Source organism: Piliocolobus tephrosceles, chromosome 8 (assembly GCF_002776525.5).
Source record: "Piliocolobus tephrosceles isolate RC106 chromosome 8, ASM277652v3, whole genome shotgun sequence".
In the NCBI taxonomy this organism is placed as follows: domain Eukaryota; kingdom Metazoa; phylum Chordata; class Mammalia; order Primates; family Cercopithecidae; genus Piliocolobus; species Piliocolobus tephrosceles.
Window position 1 is genome coordinate 98217872 of NC_045441.1, and position 15981 is coordinate 98233852.

At 44.8% G+C, this 15981-nt stretch overlaps 1 protein-coding gene across 19 annotated transcripts in view; it reads right to left on the bottom strand.

The window, feature by feature from the left end:
* Positions 1-15981, bottom strand: part of ATXN7L1 (ataxin 7 like 1) — a 268359-nt gene that overhangs the window by 21044 nt on the left and 231334 nt on the right. For all 19 annotated transcript variants that reach the window (XR_002724661.1, XR_002724664.2, XM_023183053.1 and 16 more), the window contains 2 exons: positions 13399-13481; positions 12254-12510 (listed from right to left, as the gene is read on the bottom strand). Coding sequence is in view for 17 of the 19 variants with exons in the window: in XM_023183053.1 (XP_023038821.1) it covers positions 12254-12510; positions 13399-13481 (340 nt within the window). In the remaining 2 variants the exon portion in view is untranslated. The remainder of the gene's footprint in view (positions 1-12253; positions 12511-13398; positions 13482-15981) is intronic.

The window sequence follows — 15981 nt, forward strand, 5'->3', positions numbered from 1 at the left end:
GAAAAAGAAGGAGAAAAAAAGATTGTCTTTCTGCTTTCTGCTTCGAAAGTTGTTCCTTCAAGTCTCATGAAGCAGCACTGCTGATCTGTCTCCCTTCTCTCTTATTTCCACCCTGGATATTTGTTGCTTTGCAATCTTTTCAGGTCTCCAATACTTGAACTTGAAACAGATTCCAAAAGTATAGTCACTTAAAAACAAAACCACAAACGTGAAAACAACCCAAATGTCCATCAGCAGATGACAAGACAAAATATGGTATATCCATTCAATGGAATATTACGCAAGCCTTAAAAAGGAATGAAATTCTGCTACTATACAAATGACACTTGAAAGCATCATACTAAACGAAATAAGCCAGACATGAAGGACAAATACTGGATGGTTCCACTTATATGAGCTACCCAGATGGAAAGTAGAACAAGAGTTATCATGAGTTGGAAGGAGAGGGGAATAGGGAGGGGGTGTTTAGTGGATATATAGCTTCAATTGGAGATGATGAGAAAGTTCTGGAGATGGATGACAGTATAACTACACAACATTGTGAATGTACTTAATGCCACTAGACACTTAAAAATAGTAAATTTTGCATTATATATATTTTACTATAAAAACAAAACAAAACAAGGCCATATGTAGTTTTTCAGTGTTATTATAAGAATTCTGTTGGGATGACAATTTATTATGGACTGTCACCTTCCTGTACTATAAAAACAAAGCTGCCATTCATTCTGAGTGTCTACAGGCCAAAGAACGCACCTCCCCAGACGTTCCTCAATGCCTGTTCTTCTGTATCAGGCAGGGCAACAACATTATTGTGTGCTTATGGTTGAAGACCCAAATAATAAAACAATTTAGATAAAGCTAAAACATAAAAAAAAAAAAAAACCAGTATCCATAACTCTGCCACCCAAGATCAAGTATTATTAGCATTTTGATTTACATCCTTCCAGACTTTGTTACCATCCACACACATGCAAATGCATCTTAAAGCAAGAACTGGATCACTCGATCACCCGGAACATGAAATGTGAGTAGTACATACTATTTGGAGACACGCTTTTTAAAAAACCTAGTGATGTTGTAGAAGTGTTTCCATGTATAGAACTATATTATTTTTAATATTGCCCAGTAATCCATAGTATGAATATATCACAATTTACTTAACAAATCTTCTATTGATGAAGATTTGTTTCCAAACTTTCTAACAGGCTCTCTCTCTATGAAGCCCTCTCCATCATGATAGGTTCTCCTTATCCTGCAGGAGATAGATTAAAAAGGAGCTGGATTTTATTAAGTGTGATAACAGCATCATGGTTATATAGGGAGTTGCCTTTCTTTTTATGTATTTATTTTTATTTTTTAGAGACAGGATCTTGCTCTGTCACCCAGGCTGGAGTGCAGAGGCATGATCATGGCTTACCGCAGCCACAAACGCCAGGGCTCAGGGGATCCACCTGCCTCAGCCTTGTGAGTAGCTCGGTCTATAGGCATGTACCACAATTTCTGGTTCATTTAAAAATTTTTTACAGAGACAGGGTCTGCTTATGTTGCCCAGACTGGTCTCAAACTCATGGCCTCAAATGATCCTCCTTGCTCGGCCTCCCAAAGTGTTGGGATTGCAGATGTGAGCCACTGTGCTCGGCCTGTCTTTCTTTCTTTCTTTTTTTTTTTAGACAGAATATTGCTCTGTTGCCCAGACTGGAGTGCAGTGGTGCGACCTCAGCTCAGTGTAACCTCCACCTCCCCGGTTTGAATGATTCTCCTACCTTAGCCTCCCGAGTAGCTGGGACTAGCAGGCATGTGCCACCACGCCCAGCCAATTTTTGTATTTTTAGTGCAGACAGGGTTTCACCATGTTGGCCAGGCTGGCCTCGAACTCCTGACCTCAGATGATCTGCCCGCCTCCACCTTCCAAAATGGTGGGATTACGGGCTTGAGCCACCACACCCGGTCCTGTCTTTACTTTTTAAAGATGCATTTGGAAGGCATTTGAGGTGAAATGCCATGGTAGGTACTTGCAATTTACAACAAAACGCATCATCAAAAAATGTAGATGAAGCAAACATAATTGGAAAATATTAATATACTAACTGTTAAAACAAGACCTGTAGGTGTTCAATATACTATTCTCTCTACTTTTCTATACATGGGAGAAATTTCATAATGAAAAATAGGAAAAACAAAAACAAGAAGAAAATAGAGTTAGTACTACAGGTATATGTAAGAAAGTTACTAAAGAACTTCCTATTTTTTGGTATTTTATTTTTCTTCAGCTTTACTGAGGTATAACATCTTACACTTATCATACATAAATAAAATTGTATATATTTAAGGCATACAATGTGATTTGGTATATATGTACATTGTAAAACGATTACCACAAGTTAGCTAACATATGTCACCTTGCAGTTACCAGTTTTTTTTCCCATGGTGAGAGCATTTTTTATTTGTATTTTTTAGAGACACGGTCTCTGTCTCCCACGCTGGAGTGCAGTGGAGCAATCACTCCCTGTATTCACAGGAACTCCTGGGCTCATGGGATCTTCCCACCTCAGCCTCCCAAGTAGCTGGGACTACAGGCATGCGCCACTGAGCCCAGTGACATTTGCTTAAGATCTACTTATTTAGCAAATTTCGAGTACATAATACAGTATTATTACTTAGAGTCACCATGCTGGAGATTAGATCCCCAGAACGTATTCATCTTGTAACTGAAAGTTGTCCAATATCTCCCCATTTCTCCCAACCCTTAGCCCCAAACAACCGGCATTCTACTCTCTCTTTCTGTGAATTTGGCTGTTTTAGATTCTACCTGTAACTGAAATCATACAGTAGTTGTCATTCTCTGTCTGATTTCACTTAGCATAACGCTCTCAAGTTCATTCATGTTGTAGAAAATGGCAGGATTTCCTTCTTTTTTATTGTTAAATAATATTTCCTTCTATATATATATGTATTATTATTATTATTGTTATTTATTTATTTTGGAGATGGAGTCTCCCTCTGTCACCCAGGCTGGAGTGTAGTGGTGTGATCTTGGCTCACTGCAACCTCTGCCTTCCAGGTTCAAGTGATTCTCCTGCCTCAGCCTCCTGAGTAGCTGGGATTACAGGCGCCCACCACCACGCCCAGCTAAATTTTTTTGTATTTTTAGTAGAGATGGGATTAAGCCATGTTAACCAGGCTGGTCTCAAACTCCTGACCTCAAGTGATCCACCCGCCTCAGCCTCCCAAAGTGCTGGGATTACAGGTGTAGGCCACTGTGCCCGGCCTTATTATTGTTTTTTTTTTGAGACACAGTCTCACTCCTTCACCCAGGCTGGAGTGCAATGACGCCATCTCGACTCACTGTAACCTCCGCCTCCCAGGTTCGAGCAAGCAATTCCCATGCCTCAGCCTCCTGAGTAGCTGGGATTACAGGCACATGCCACTATGCTTGGCTAATTTCTTTTTTTTTTTTTGGTGACAGAGTCTTATTTCTTCACCCAGGCTGGAGTACAGTGGTGCAATCTTGGCTCACTGCAACCTCTGCCTCCCAGGTTCAAGTGATTCTCCTACCTCAGCCTCCAAAGCAGCTGGGATTACAGGCATGCACCACCACATCTGGCTAATTTTTGTATTTTTAGTACAGACAGGGTTTCACCATGTTGGCCAGGCTAGTCTCGAACTCTTGATCTCAAGTGATCCGCCCGCCTCAGCCTCCCAAAGTGCTGGGATTACAGGCGTGAGCCACGGCACCAGGCTGAAATTTTATATATATATATATATATCTTCATTCATCCCTCAATGAACACTTAGGTTGTTTCCATATCTTGGCCATAATGCTGCCATGAGCAGGGAAATGTGAAGAACTTCCTGTTAAACAGGGCAGATGGATCACACATATTTCTCTCTTCTCTCTTCCAAAATCTTACTAAAATAACAGTAAAGAGATAAAAAAGGCATTAGCTTTAAAGAACAATGAGATCAGCAGAAATGTGGTGATAGTTATGATGTTGACTTTCTAACATCAGTTTAACTCCTAAACCAATAATAGGAATCTCTTTCATTTTGCTTGCTAATGATTGGTTTAGAAAAGGACATGAGAAATTTTTTTAAGATTATTTTTTGTGGTAGAGGGCTTTTGGAATGTTTTTTCTCACTTTAAAAAAGAGGCATCCAGCCTGGGCAACATGGTGAAGCCCCATCTCTATGAAAAATACAAAAATTAGCCAGGCATGGTGGCGGGCACCTATAGTCCCAGCTACTCGGGAGGCTGAGGTGGGAGGATTGCTTGAGCCTGGGAGGCAGAGGTTGTGCTGAGATCATGCCACTGCACTCCAGTCTGGGGGACAGAGTGAGACCCTATCTCAAAAAAGAAAGAAAAAAAAAAAAAAGACACAAGGCTTTGGTGGGGGATGTTGATGGTGGCAGAGGCTATGTATATGAGGGCAGGAGGTATATAGAAAACGTGTACCTTCTGCTCAATTTTGCTGGGAAACTAAAACTCTTCTAAAACGTAAAGTTTATTAAGAAAAAAAAAGAGACACACAGGAAAGGTGGTCCTCAGCTTCATCTGGACCTTGTTATATCTACATGTGCCTGAAATTGCTACAGTTGCTTTGCTACAGGATTTGAGGATGAAGCCAAAAGACTGAAGAGGGTGGAATAAAAGAAGGGCCGTGAAGGCGAGTCAATCTCTGATGGTGGGGGACTGGTGCTCCTCCACCTCTGGACCTCAGGTAGCATGCAGTAAGTTTCCTAATTATTTAAATGGATGGTAGTCTATGTTTTCTGCTACTTGCACCTGAAGCATCCTAACTGATACAAGCATATGAGATTTTAATATTAAGAAAACAGGATGTGGCCGGAGAAGTATTAACTAACGGGAAAGGAACTGACCTACTATAGAACCTCCAAGAAGCTGGGCACCTCTAGGACATTCCTAGAGCAGCAGAAGTCATAGGTGAGGTGAGGACTAAACACAGCTTGAGAGCTGAAGGTCTTAATACATAGCAATTAGACCTAAAGGTCATGTCTGCCACCTCACACAACCAGATGATGAGTTATCACCATTTCTGCCAGTACACCCTCTTTGGTACCCCAATAAACTTTCTGGAGTCTCGCTTTGTCGCCCAGGCTGGAGTGCAGTGGTACCGTCTCAGCTCATTGCAACCTCTGCCTCCCAGGTTCAAGCAATTCTCCTGCCTCAGCCTACCAAGTAGCTGGGATCACAGGCGTGTGCCACCACACCCAGCTAATTTTTGTACTTTTAGTAGAGGCAGGGTTTCACCATGTTGGCCAGGCTGGTCTCGAATTCCTGGCCTCAAGTGATCCACCTGCCCCGGCCTCCCAAAGTGCTAGGATTACAGGCGTGAGCCATCGCACCCGGCCAACGACAATAAACTTGCTAACAAGAGAGCAAAGGTTTACTTGCCAGAGAAGTTGAACTGGAGAGATTCTAGACATGGGGCCATCAGGTTCAGCACAGAGTAGGAGTGAGGCACAGGGCTGGACACAGGGGAACTGTGGGCCATTTCTAGTCAGGACTTCCCGAATGCCTGCTGCCAGGCACATCACCAGCCAGGCTTCTATCTTTGAGAAACTGAATGGCCCCAGAGAAGGCTTCCAGATCTTGCCTTTGGGAATCCTTAAACAAAAGGCTGAGTGGTGATCAGAAAATTTTGATTGACAACCTCACACACAGACTTCCAATTAGGCTGTTAGAACCTCTCTTCTAAATGTGCATGGTTAGGGATGGCCCAACACTGCTGGAGCATCTCCAGTGTGAGACTGCCCAACCACACATCAAAGACATGAACACAGAAAGGAAACAAACCTGGAAAAACTAAGACGATGATGGAAAGAGAAAAAACTAAAAAACTTATCTTCAAAGATACTAGGATGTTATTACCTCCGGAAAATGATCGTGTCTTGTGGTATAGTGTAAGAAACAACCAGATGTGGCCAGGCGCGGTGGCTCAAGCCTGTAATCCCAGCACTTTGGGAGGCCGAGATGGGCGGATCACGAGGTCAGGAGATCGAGACCATCCTGGCTAACATGGTGAAACCCCGTCTCTACTAAAAACTACAAAAAACTAGTGGAGTGAGGTGGCGGGCGCCTGTAGTCCCAGCTACTCGGGAGGCTGAGGCAGGAGAATGGCATAAACCCGGGAGGCAGAGCTTGCAGTGAGCTGAGATCCGGCCACTGCACTCGAGCCTGGGTGACAGAGCGAGACTCCGTCTCAAAAAAAAAAAAAAAAGAAACAACCAGATAAAGAGAACAAGATCCTAAAAAAATAGGAAAGCATCATAAATGATTTAAAATACCATTTTTGAAGATAAAGTCAAAGAAAGTATTTCAGAAAGTAGAACAAGGAGATTAAGAGACAAAAAGAGGTAAGAGAGCTAAAGGTCCAACATCTAACTAATAGAAAGTCAAGAAAGAAAGAATAAAGACAATAGTGGGGAGAAAATTATCTAAGATGTAACACAGGAAAATATCCCAGAAGAGGAAAAGTATCTCCAAATTGAATGAGCTACTGAGTACCCAGTACGATGAAAGAAAATGAGCTACATCAAGAGTGATCAGCTGGGTGCAGTGGTTCACATCTGTAATCCCAGCACTTTGGGAGGCTGAGGAGATTGCTTGAGCCCAGATATTCAAGACCAGCCTGGGCAACACAGTAAGACCCTGTCTCTGTAAAAAAATAAAAAGATTAGCCAGGGGCAGTGGCTTGCACCTGTAGTCCCAGGTACTTGGGAGGCTGACGTGGGAGGATCATTTGAACCCAGGAGTTTGAAGCTGGGATAAGCTATGATTGTACCACAGCACTCCAGCCTGGGTTACAGAGTATAACCTTGTCTTAAAAAAAAAAAGAGTGACTACTGTGTGAACTTTCACAGCCCCCAGGCTTCAGAGTAAAAAACTGGATGTGTGCAAAGAAATGATAATCAGAATAATATTAAACTTCTTGATAAAATTTTCAATGCTATAAATCAATGAAAAAATGTCTTCAAAATTCTGTAGGGAAATGATTTTCAATCCAGTTATATACTCAGATAGATTATCAATTTAAGTGTGAGAGTAGAATAAAAGTATTTTCAAGTGTGCAAGGATTCTAAATATTGACCTCCCACACATCTTTTCACAGGAAGCTAATGGAGGAGGTACTCCATCAAAATTTAAAGGTGCAAACTAAGAAGGAGGGAGTCACTTGGATCCAGGAAACAGGCGTCTGAACACAGAAAGAGCAAAGACATGTTCCAGGATGGCAGAAATTGTTTTCATTCATTTCATTATTTAAGCACAATTTAATTTTTGAACTATGTGCCTATCTTACTCTGATTTTTAAAAATGCAGGCCAGGTGCTGTGCATGCCTGTAATCCCAGTACTTTGGGAGGCTGAGGTGGGTGGATCACCTGAGGTCAGGAGTTCGAGACCAGCCTGGCCAACATGGAGAAACCCCATCTCTACTACAAATACAAAAATTAGCCAGCCTATGGTGGTAGGCGCTTGTAATCCCAGCTACTAGGGAGGCTGAGGCAGGAAAATCACTTGAACCCGGGAGGTGGAGGTTGCCATGAGCTGAGATCATGACACTGCTCTCCAGCTTGGGCGACAGGAGGGAGATTCCGTCTCAAAACAACAATAACAACAAAAAAAGCAGTGTAATTAAGAAGAAAACCAGCTGAAACACTCTGTAATTGCCAGATAAAAGAGGAGATGAGTGGAAGATTCCTGGGGAGTAAGCTGAGCGTGGAAGCTGTGCTCTAGCCCACAACTAGCTGTGGGAGCAAAGGGAGAAACAGGGACGCATGATGGTATGCTCGTGTGTGCACACACACCAGGAGGAGGGAGCTCTGCATCACTTCCTTCTTGGGCTCACTGCCCTCAGGGTGCATTCAGCCTCCTGGAGGTGATAATAGTGGTGGATGCTTTCAGGACCTGTTAGCTCTAATTGCTGCACTCCAGGATGATACCTGGAGGGAAAAAGTTCACTGGAACCAGCTTGGGTCTCGGAAAAAGCGAGGCTTGGGTGAGGAGTGATGGGGAATGGGGCAATGAGTCACAGGAAGGTGTTGATACAGTCACTCAAGTTTGTTTAGTTGCCATTCACTCTTTCTCCCTCCAAACTACATCACCTGTCCCCCATCTGCCCACCAGTCTGGTCTAAAGTCAAAGCATAGGATGATGGGTCTTGTCCAGTTCAACTCAGGGAAATGCTGAGAAAGTCCCATCTTACTACTTTGAGGAAGCAGAGCATCAGTCTGTCTGAGAGCCTTGAGGAAGAGAGCAGAGGGCAATTGACCTTACTATTTGATCTTAATTCAGTCCTTACTATGTGCGAGGCATGAAATGTACATTTCTTATTCCAGCCACCTTAGGTGAGTAAACTAGCATCGATCTTTCTTAGATGAGATTTTTTTTTTTCCCTTTTGGTGGAGAATGGGGTCTGGCTATGTTGCCAAGGCTGCTCTCGAATTCCTGGGCTCAAGTTATTCTCTCACTTCTGCCTTCCGAAATATTGGGATTACATATATGAGCCACTGCACCTGGCCTCAGATGAAGAAACTGTTATAAAGCTAATAAGAAACGGAGGGGTTTTGTGCCTGTCTGCATAACCTCAAAGCCCTCCAGACTGAGAAACAGATGTAGAAACAGCACAGGGACAAATATATAAGAAGTCAGGGAGAGAATAAGGCCGGGCGTGGCAGCTCATGCCTATAATCCTAGCACTTGGAGAGGCCAAGGCAAGAGGATTGCTTGAGCCCAGGAGTTCAAGACCAGCCTGGGCAATATAGTGAGACTCTGTCTCTACAAAAAAAAAAAAAAAAAAAAAAAAAGAGAGAGAGAGAATTGGCTTGAAGCGTGGCAATATCACTATCCTAATGAGATACAGAACGGAACAGAAGTTGCTTTTATTCCAGACTCATCTCTGCCCTTTGTCAGGAATCTAGGTCCTTCTGCCTCTCTCCACACTGCCCTCGTCAGTCTAAGATTAACTAAGTTTGCCCTTTTATACTTTAGACTGCATGTGTAAGCGTCTACGAGACAGAGGGGACTGTGCCCAAATTTTGTGGCACCAGTTTCCTGAGGGCTCTCAGCCTGGCTTGTCAGAGCCCAGCCCTCTTTGCCCTTTCAAACAGTCCCAGCGGCTGTGGCTGGCCTAGTCATCCACAACCCTTGGGCTTTTTGGAGCAAGCAACGTGTTCCTTTAGAGTTGGAGGCAAAGAAACTGAACATATGAGTGTGTTATTCCAGGCCCCTCGGGCTGGAGGCAGAAGCATGGAGGGCAGGCATATGGAAACCAGGCAGTGTCAAAGCCGGCGTTCACTGCCTTCACCTTCCTGTGGAGTGCCCCTCCCACTCACTAATAGCTACCATCCATGGACTGCTTCTTATGTGCTTGGTACCTTCTCACTTCACTCTCATTAGCTCCACTGTACAGATGAGCAAGCTGAGGCGAGACAGGCTAAGAACCATGACCAAGCTTACCTAGTTAGTAGGCACGGAATTGAGATTTCCACTTCAAATCCCATTCCAACCCTTGTTATCTAACTTTAACTTTTCTAATGCTAGACTCAAGTTCCCTTTTTAGCAATCCCTGACAAGAATGGGTTGCAATGTAAGAATATGAGAACGAAAATATTTTCAAGGTTAACAAAAAGATACATATGAAATAAATTCACATACGTTAGCATTTCCTACAAAGGGAATTCACAAGTGGGAGGGGATGACAATAAATTCCATTCATGTGCGATAGTTTTTTTTTTTTTGCCAAGTACAGATAATCTGTGTAGATGAAACATCTATTGTATATACATCAATATGAGTAAAGCAATGTTTTTGTAAGTTTTGTGGGATTACAATATTCAACTCTGATCATGGCTCTTCAATCTTTAATTGCAAGGGATCTTGTCCTAAACTAACATAAGTGCAGGACATTTTCCTGGTTAACTTTGGAAAAGAGCTCACCCCTGAGTTTTCTGGTGCCTAACCCAATCCTGAAAAGATCCTCAAAGATGATTCTGTGGGCCGGGTATGGTGGCTCATGCCTGTAATGTCAGCACTTTGGGAGGCCGAGGTGGGGGAATCACCTGAGGTCAGGAGTTCGAGACCAGCTTGGCCAACATGGTGACAGTGCCTCTCTACTAAAAATACAAAAAATTAGCCGGGCATGGTGGCACACGCCTGTAATCCCAGCAACTTGAGAGTCTGAGGCAGGAGAATTGCTGGAACCCGGGAGGCGGAGGTTGCAGTGAGCCAAGATCGTGCCATTGCACTCCAGCCTGGGCGACAGAGTGAAACTCCATCTCAAAAAAAAAAAAAAGAATCTGTTACCAACATGTGTAATGTGTTCCCCTGCCCCCCCCCCCCACTTCTTTTCCAGAAACATTCTTTTTGCTGATTAACCTCACCCATCCTTTTCTGCTTCCTTAAGAGAACACAAACAGCTGGCATTTCTCTATAGATGAACATTCCCCTGAAAATTAAACCCAAAAGAAACAGTCGGAGCAGATCCTTCAGGCTCCACTCTTTTATTATTTAACGGCTGCTCCCTTGTTTCTCTGTTAAGCCAGGTACCACTGCCTGGTGAGAAGTGCCTCCATCAGTCAAAAATAGATGGAGATTTGTATAATCAAAGAAGGTTTTCAAACTGGGTTCCCTGGAGTCCTTGGGGATCCCAAGGAGATCCTTGAGAGGGTGTGGGGGACAATGGCTCTGGGTACATGTGTGAGCTTAGCCGGCTTCAGGGGGAGGCAAGTCTACTTTCCTATCAGGTACCCAGGTTGTGCTGGAATGAAAATGTTCGACAGCTACAAAGAAGTTTAAAAGCCGCTGTATATAGAATTGAAACCCCTTCCAGAAGTTTGGAACAGAACTGTTGCCTCGACTCTAAAACAAGGGTAATATCCTTAACCAACACCCCACATGACAGTGAGAAGTCATTACAAAATGATCTTGCAAAGTGAGGGGTGGCCAGCAAAGTAGCATGTCAACGGCGACAGTAACGCCACGATGGTGAGCATGATGGAAGTGTTAGGGATGGCAATTCCATCTGACCGCATCCTCCTGAACGCCTGAGGCTGAGCTTGGCCATAATGACAGAGGGACTCTGGCTGTCAAACTGGGTCAGGCTTGCACCAACATGGAAGGCATCAGGGTGAGAGCCTGGCAGATCAGGAGTGACTGCTATCAAATATTTGTTTTTGCTTTAAAAATCAACTCCCTCCCCTTCTTTTATGACTATGTCCTCTTAAAGCCTATTTGCTACCCGTTGAGATTCACACTGTATGCATAAAGAACATCAGATAATATCGTTATCTGCACTTCTCATGGAGTATTATTAATGTTTCCTTTTTATAAAAATTATGGATACTTGATTCTTATCTCATTTTTTTAAACTCCAAATTCCTGAAAAGCGGGGTCTAGCTTCATTAATCTCTGTACCCTTGCCTGAGAGTACCTAACATGGAATCTTGCTTATGGAACGGGCACTCAATAAATATTTTTGAATAAGTGGTTCTCTGTCCCATTATTTGGGAATTGAGCTGCTGCCCATCAAAACGGACATGCATGGATTTTAAATTACTTTTAATCCAAATGAGTGTTAATTCTGTTTTCTATTTTTTTCCTTTCTGTCCAGGACAACCACATAGAACCCCAAACAGGTGGCCCAGAAGAGTAGCTTTCCTGGTGTGGAGAGACATGTAAGGACAAACAACCTCTGCTATGCCAATTTCCCCTTTCATCCTGATGATAGGAGACCGTGGAAAACAAATACATGGCAAGTGGACCAGCATGGTGCAGTGAGCGCCTAAGAGGTGCTAACGGCCTATCCACCTGGTGGATATCCATCTGCTCCAGGAATCGTCAACTAACATAAAAACCCGGGCAACCAGGAAGTCACCTGGTGGCTGATGTGTCACAGTTTCAGGTTATTTATTTCCAGCTTATTCTTGCTCTGTAAAAACACACACTGTCTGATATAAGGTCTGCTAGTCTGCCATGAAGTCCACTGCTGCTGACAATGGTGATGACAGTGATGATGATAATGATGACAGCAGTAAAATCTGTTGAACACTATGTGGCAGGCACTGGGCTGGGCCTTTTATGTACATTATCTCATTAAAACTTTACTACTGCCTTAGGAAGTAGTACTATTATGACTTCCATTTAACACATAATCAGACCACACGCCACAGACCAGGCAAGCTAAAGTCGCTTGACCAAGCATTCAGGGCTTCTATCGTCAAGGTGGTACTTACCTAGGAAGTACAGAGTTAGGTGGCCTGGATTTTGCAGGGGATGCAACTTTCGGTTCTGGCCCAGAGCTCCCTGAAGACCCTGGCAGAGAATCCTGCGCCGGCCCGGATTGGTTGGGAAGTATTTCCCTCGTGGAAGTCAGGAGATGCTCTTTATCTTTAACTTCTTTTTCCCGGGACTTGGCTTTGTGTTCTGCCAGGAGGAGGTCAAATTGCTTTTTCCGGCCTGGGACTGCCCTCCGATGGCTTAGCGAATGTGTCTAAGGAGAAGAGAAATGAAAAGCACAGCCTCTTTGATCAGCACATAAACCTGCTTCCCCAGACCCTCCATTTCAGAAATAGCAATTCATGGAAATTTAGAGGTGCTTGAAAAGTCAACTTCAAGGCAACAGCTCCTGTTCTGCGGCTAGGAAGAGGCAGAGACCACACGAACGCAACCATGCCCTACACTCCTGGTGTTAAGAAGCCAAAGCTTCCTCCAAAAAATGGCATAGGATGACGAGCTTCAGCGCAGAACCCATGAAAACCTCTCTGATGAAAGGCAACTGCGAGGGAATGCTAGAGTTAATCCAGGTGCAGGTGGGAGGCTCGATTCGGCCCAGACAAACAGAGCCACCAAGCAGAGAGGGCCATCGCCTTGATCCCAAGAAGCACTAGCAGTTCAGCATGAAATACAGGGCTTTGGGCGACCCAATGGCGGCCGCCTTGGGTCAGCTGTTCCCCTGGCCACCCCGGTGTGGCTGGATCAGGGGCGCGGCATATCATCCTCCCCTCCAGGGCTGCCTTTCAGGGCGCTGCCGCCGCCGCCGCCGCCGCCGCCGCCGCCGCTGCTCCTGCATACATTAAAACGTAGCAGGCTTTAGAACCGCCTGTGAGTGCCTATAAATACAATTTACTGTCTGGCCTCACAAGTAACAGGGGAAGCCTAGTTTTTTTTTTTTTTTTTTTTTTTTTTCCTTCTTAAAAAGCCAGCCAGCTTGAGGCAGGCACTCTGCTACCATGGACGAGAAGAAAGCATTTCCCTTACAAAGAACAGCTGGGGGTCATGTCGAGGTTCCACACCCTGCCGTGTGCAGAGAGTGGCATGCAAACATTTCGACAAAGGCCCCAGCCAGAGCAGGAAGTATTTTTTATGGAAAGAGAAATACCTTGCAGGTGAGGGATCTTGTGCAAGGTTTCTTTGTCTCGGGATCCAATACTCCACAGTGTTTATTTGGGTCAAATTCTCTCTCTGGTTTAAGAAACAAACAAAAAATATAAGAAAAAAGGAGACTAAATAGAATTTGGCATTAAGACTACATTTTTAAAAAAATGCACATTTGCACCAACAAGTGAGACATTGTCAGGCAATCTGGTTTTTGTTTTTTTTTGTTTTGTTTTGTTTTTTGTTTTCTCAACCAGCTGCTAAAGTGCTTCCAGAACGCTCGGGGAAAATGGTGCTCCCCTCTGAACCCAGAGTTCCCAAGTCTAGCTTTGGCAGCAAGGCCGAATGCAGCACAAGGGTTGGGGAATAGGGCAGGAGTGGGGACCAAAGGGAAGGAGAGGAGCCGTGCTGCTCTTAATGCTCTTAATGCTTTATTTTACTTGCAATGGTTCCACAGGTCCTTGGCATTTGGGCATAGCTGGCAGCAGACCAGGGAGAGCCACCTGAGACCCAGTGGCCCCTTTCCTGGGCTGCTCCAAGAGTACAGACACCCTGACTCCAGTTCCTGCCTTCCTGCTAGTTTTAGCCATGTAAGTGGAAGATTATTCCTTCACATGTCGGAGTGACCTGCCTCTCTCACGCTTGACAAAGCCCTCAGCGCAAGCTTTGCAAACAGCCTTGCTGACCACAAACACCATTTACCTGATTGAGGGGCACTCTGGCATTGTTACAGGCAGGGGCAGGGGAGAAGGCTGAACTTGAAGGTGCAGAGAGGGCAGGGCCTGCTAATCTCACAGCTGCTCCCTGCCCCCACTGCTCTGGGCCTGATGCTTCACGTGGGAATAAAACAGGGCAGGCTGCCCTCGTGGCATGAAGGATGTCTGTGCGGAGAGGCCAGGCTTCCCCAGCTCCTGCCTTCCAGTTGACTGTGGACAGCTTGTGTGGAGGTTACTTCTAAGGAGCCTGTTCTTTCTATGCCCATCTTGGGTCCTTCACCCCTGCCAGGATGACAGTCATCCAGTCCTCACCTTTAAAATGAGGGGATGTGAGGTGATCTCTTTTGTTCATTTTTATTTTTTGAGACAGGGTGTCGCTCTGTTACCCAGGCTGAAGTGCAGTGGTGTGATCACAAGGCTCACTGCAGCCTCGACCTTCTGGGCTCAACCTCCTGAGTAGCTGGAACTAGAGGCACGCACCACCACACCTACCTAATTTTGTTATTTTTTTGTAGACACAGGGTCTCACTACATTGCCCAGGCTAGGTAATCTCTTAAGGATCCTTTGGGCTTTAAAATTCCACCTCTCGGATGGCCTGTGCTGTTTCTGGAAGGCACCAAGCAAACACGTAAGTCCTGCAGAGCAGGAATGACACAGCCCTCTGGGCATGTGGGGAGACTGGCAGCAGTGCTGCTGGTGGTAGGGGGTATACAGAAATTGGTGGTATGTTCTTAAGACCCTTGAATGGCTGCAAACTCAAAAAAGGTTACTTAGCCAGAAAACTGGCTGAAATTGTTGGAGTGAACTCTGAGCATATAATAATGCTCAGATTATAACATAATAAATGAATGTATTCAATTTTCAAAGCTTTGAGGGTCATGGGGAGGTTGCAATGGTGTTACCGATGATGTGCACAAGAAAACTATTCTATACCCAAGACAGATTCCCTGGATGGTTACCAAAACGCCTCCCTGCTTTTTTGCTTTTTGTCTGCCTTTTCTCTCTCTCTCTCTCTCTCTTTTTTTTAGCTTCACTTAGAAAAAAAACCTGCTAGGCCTGGAGATGCTGGTTTGCTCGGGGCCCTTTCTGGCCAGGCTGCCTGGTGTGGTGTTTTTTCTTGGGTCTGTCAGAGTCAGGCATGTGCCTGGTCCCACACCAGCGCCTCGTGTCGACCTGGAGCTGAGCAGGCTGTTGGCTGGGGGTAGGAGCTGGCTGCCAAATGTGAAAGTGAGGCAGAAACAAGCAAAAGACCCAATGAGACAAGACGACCCACAAAATGCAAAAACAACGCGCGGCAGAAAAATCCCCAAACAACTTCAGATGGGGTTACAGGCTGGAAGCCAAGGCTGTGCTTCTGCTATGGCAAGGACCCCTCAGCCCCCAGCCACTGTGCCCACGCCTACTGGTTTTCTGGGGATGTTGTTACCACCTCTAAAGAGTGAAACTGAGCTTTCCATTCAGGAAGAGCCAGGTGCTGGGGGCTCCAGCCCGAACCGTGAGGCCCACAGTGCTTAGCCAGAGCAACAGGCTCTACCTTTCTCTCTTGACAGTGGGTGAGCAGTGCAGGCAAAGATGTGCAAGGTACAATACCTGCCTTATTTGAATGCTTTGGGCCTGAGGGACTTTTCAGAGATAATTTTTAAAAGAGTTACAGATGAAAGATAGAAAAACTAGAACTACAGACAAATACAGAGTAGACAATAAAAATTACCCATAATTCCTTGGGTGCTTACAAATCAAGCTTAACCCGAGGACAGTTTCTCTGTCACAGGGTGGCTGTCACTGCATTTTACTTTCTCTGGCCACCATCAGGGAGTGCCCATGATGTGTGAAGAAGTTATGAAATGTATAGCTTCTCCTGGTCTTTTGG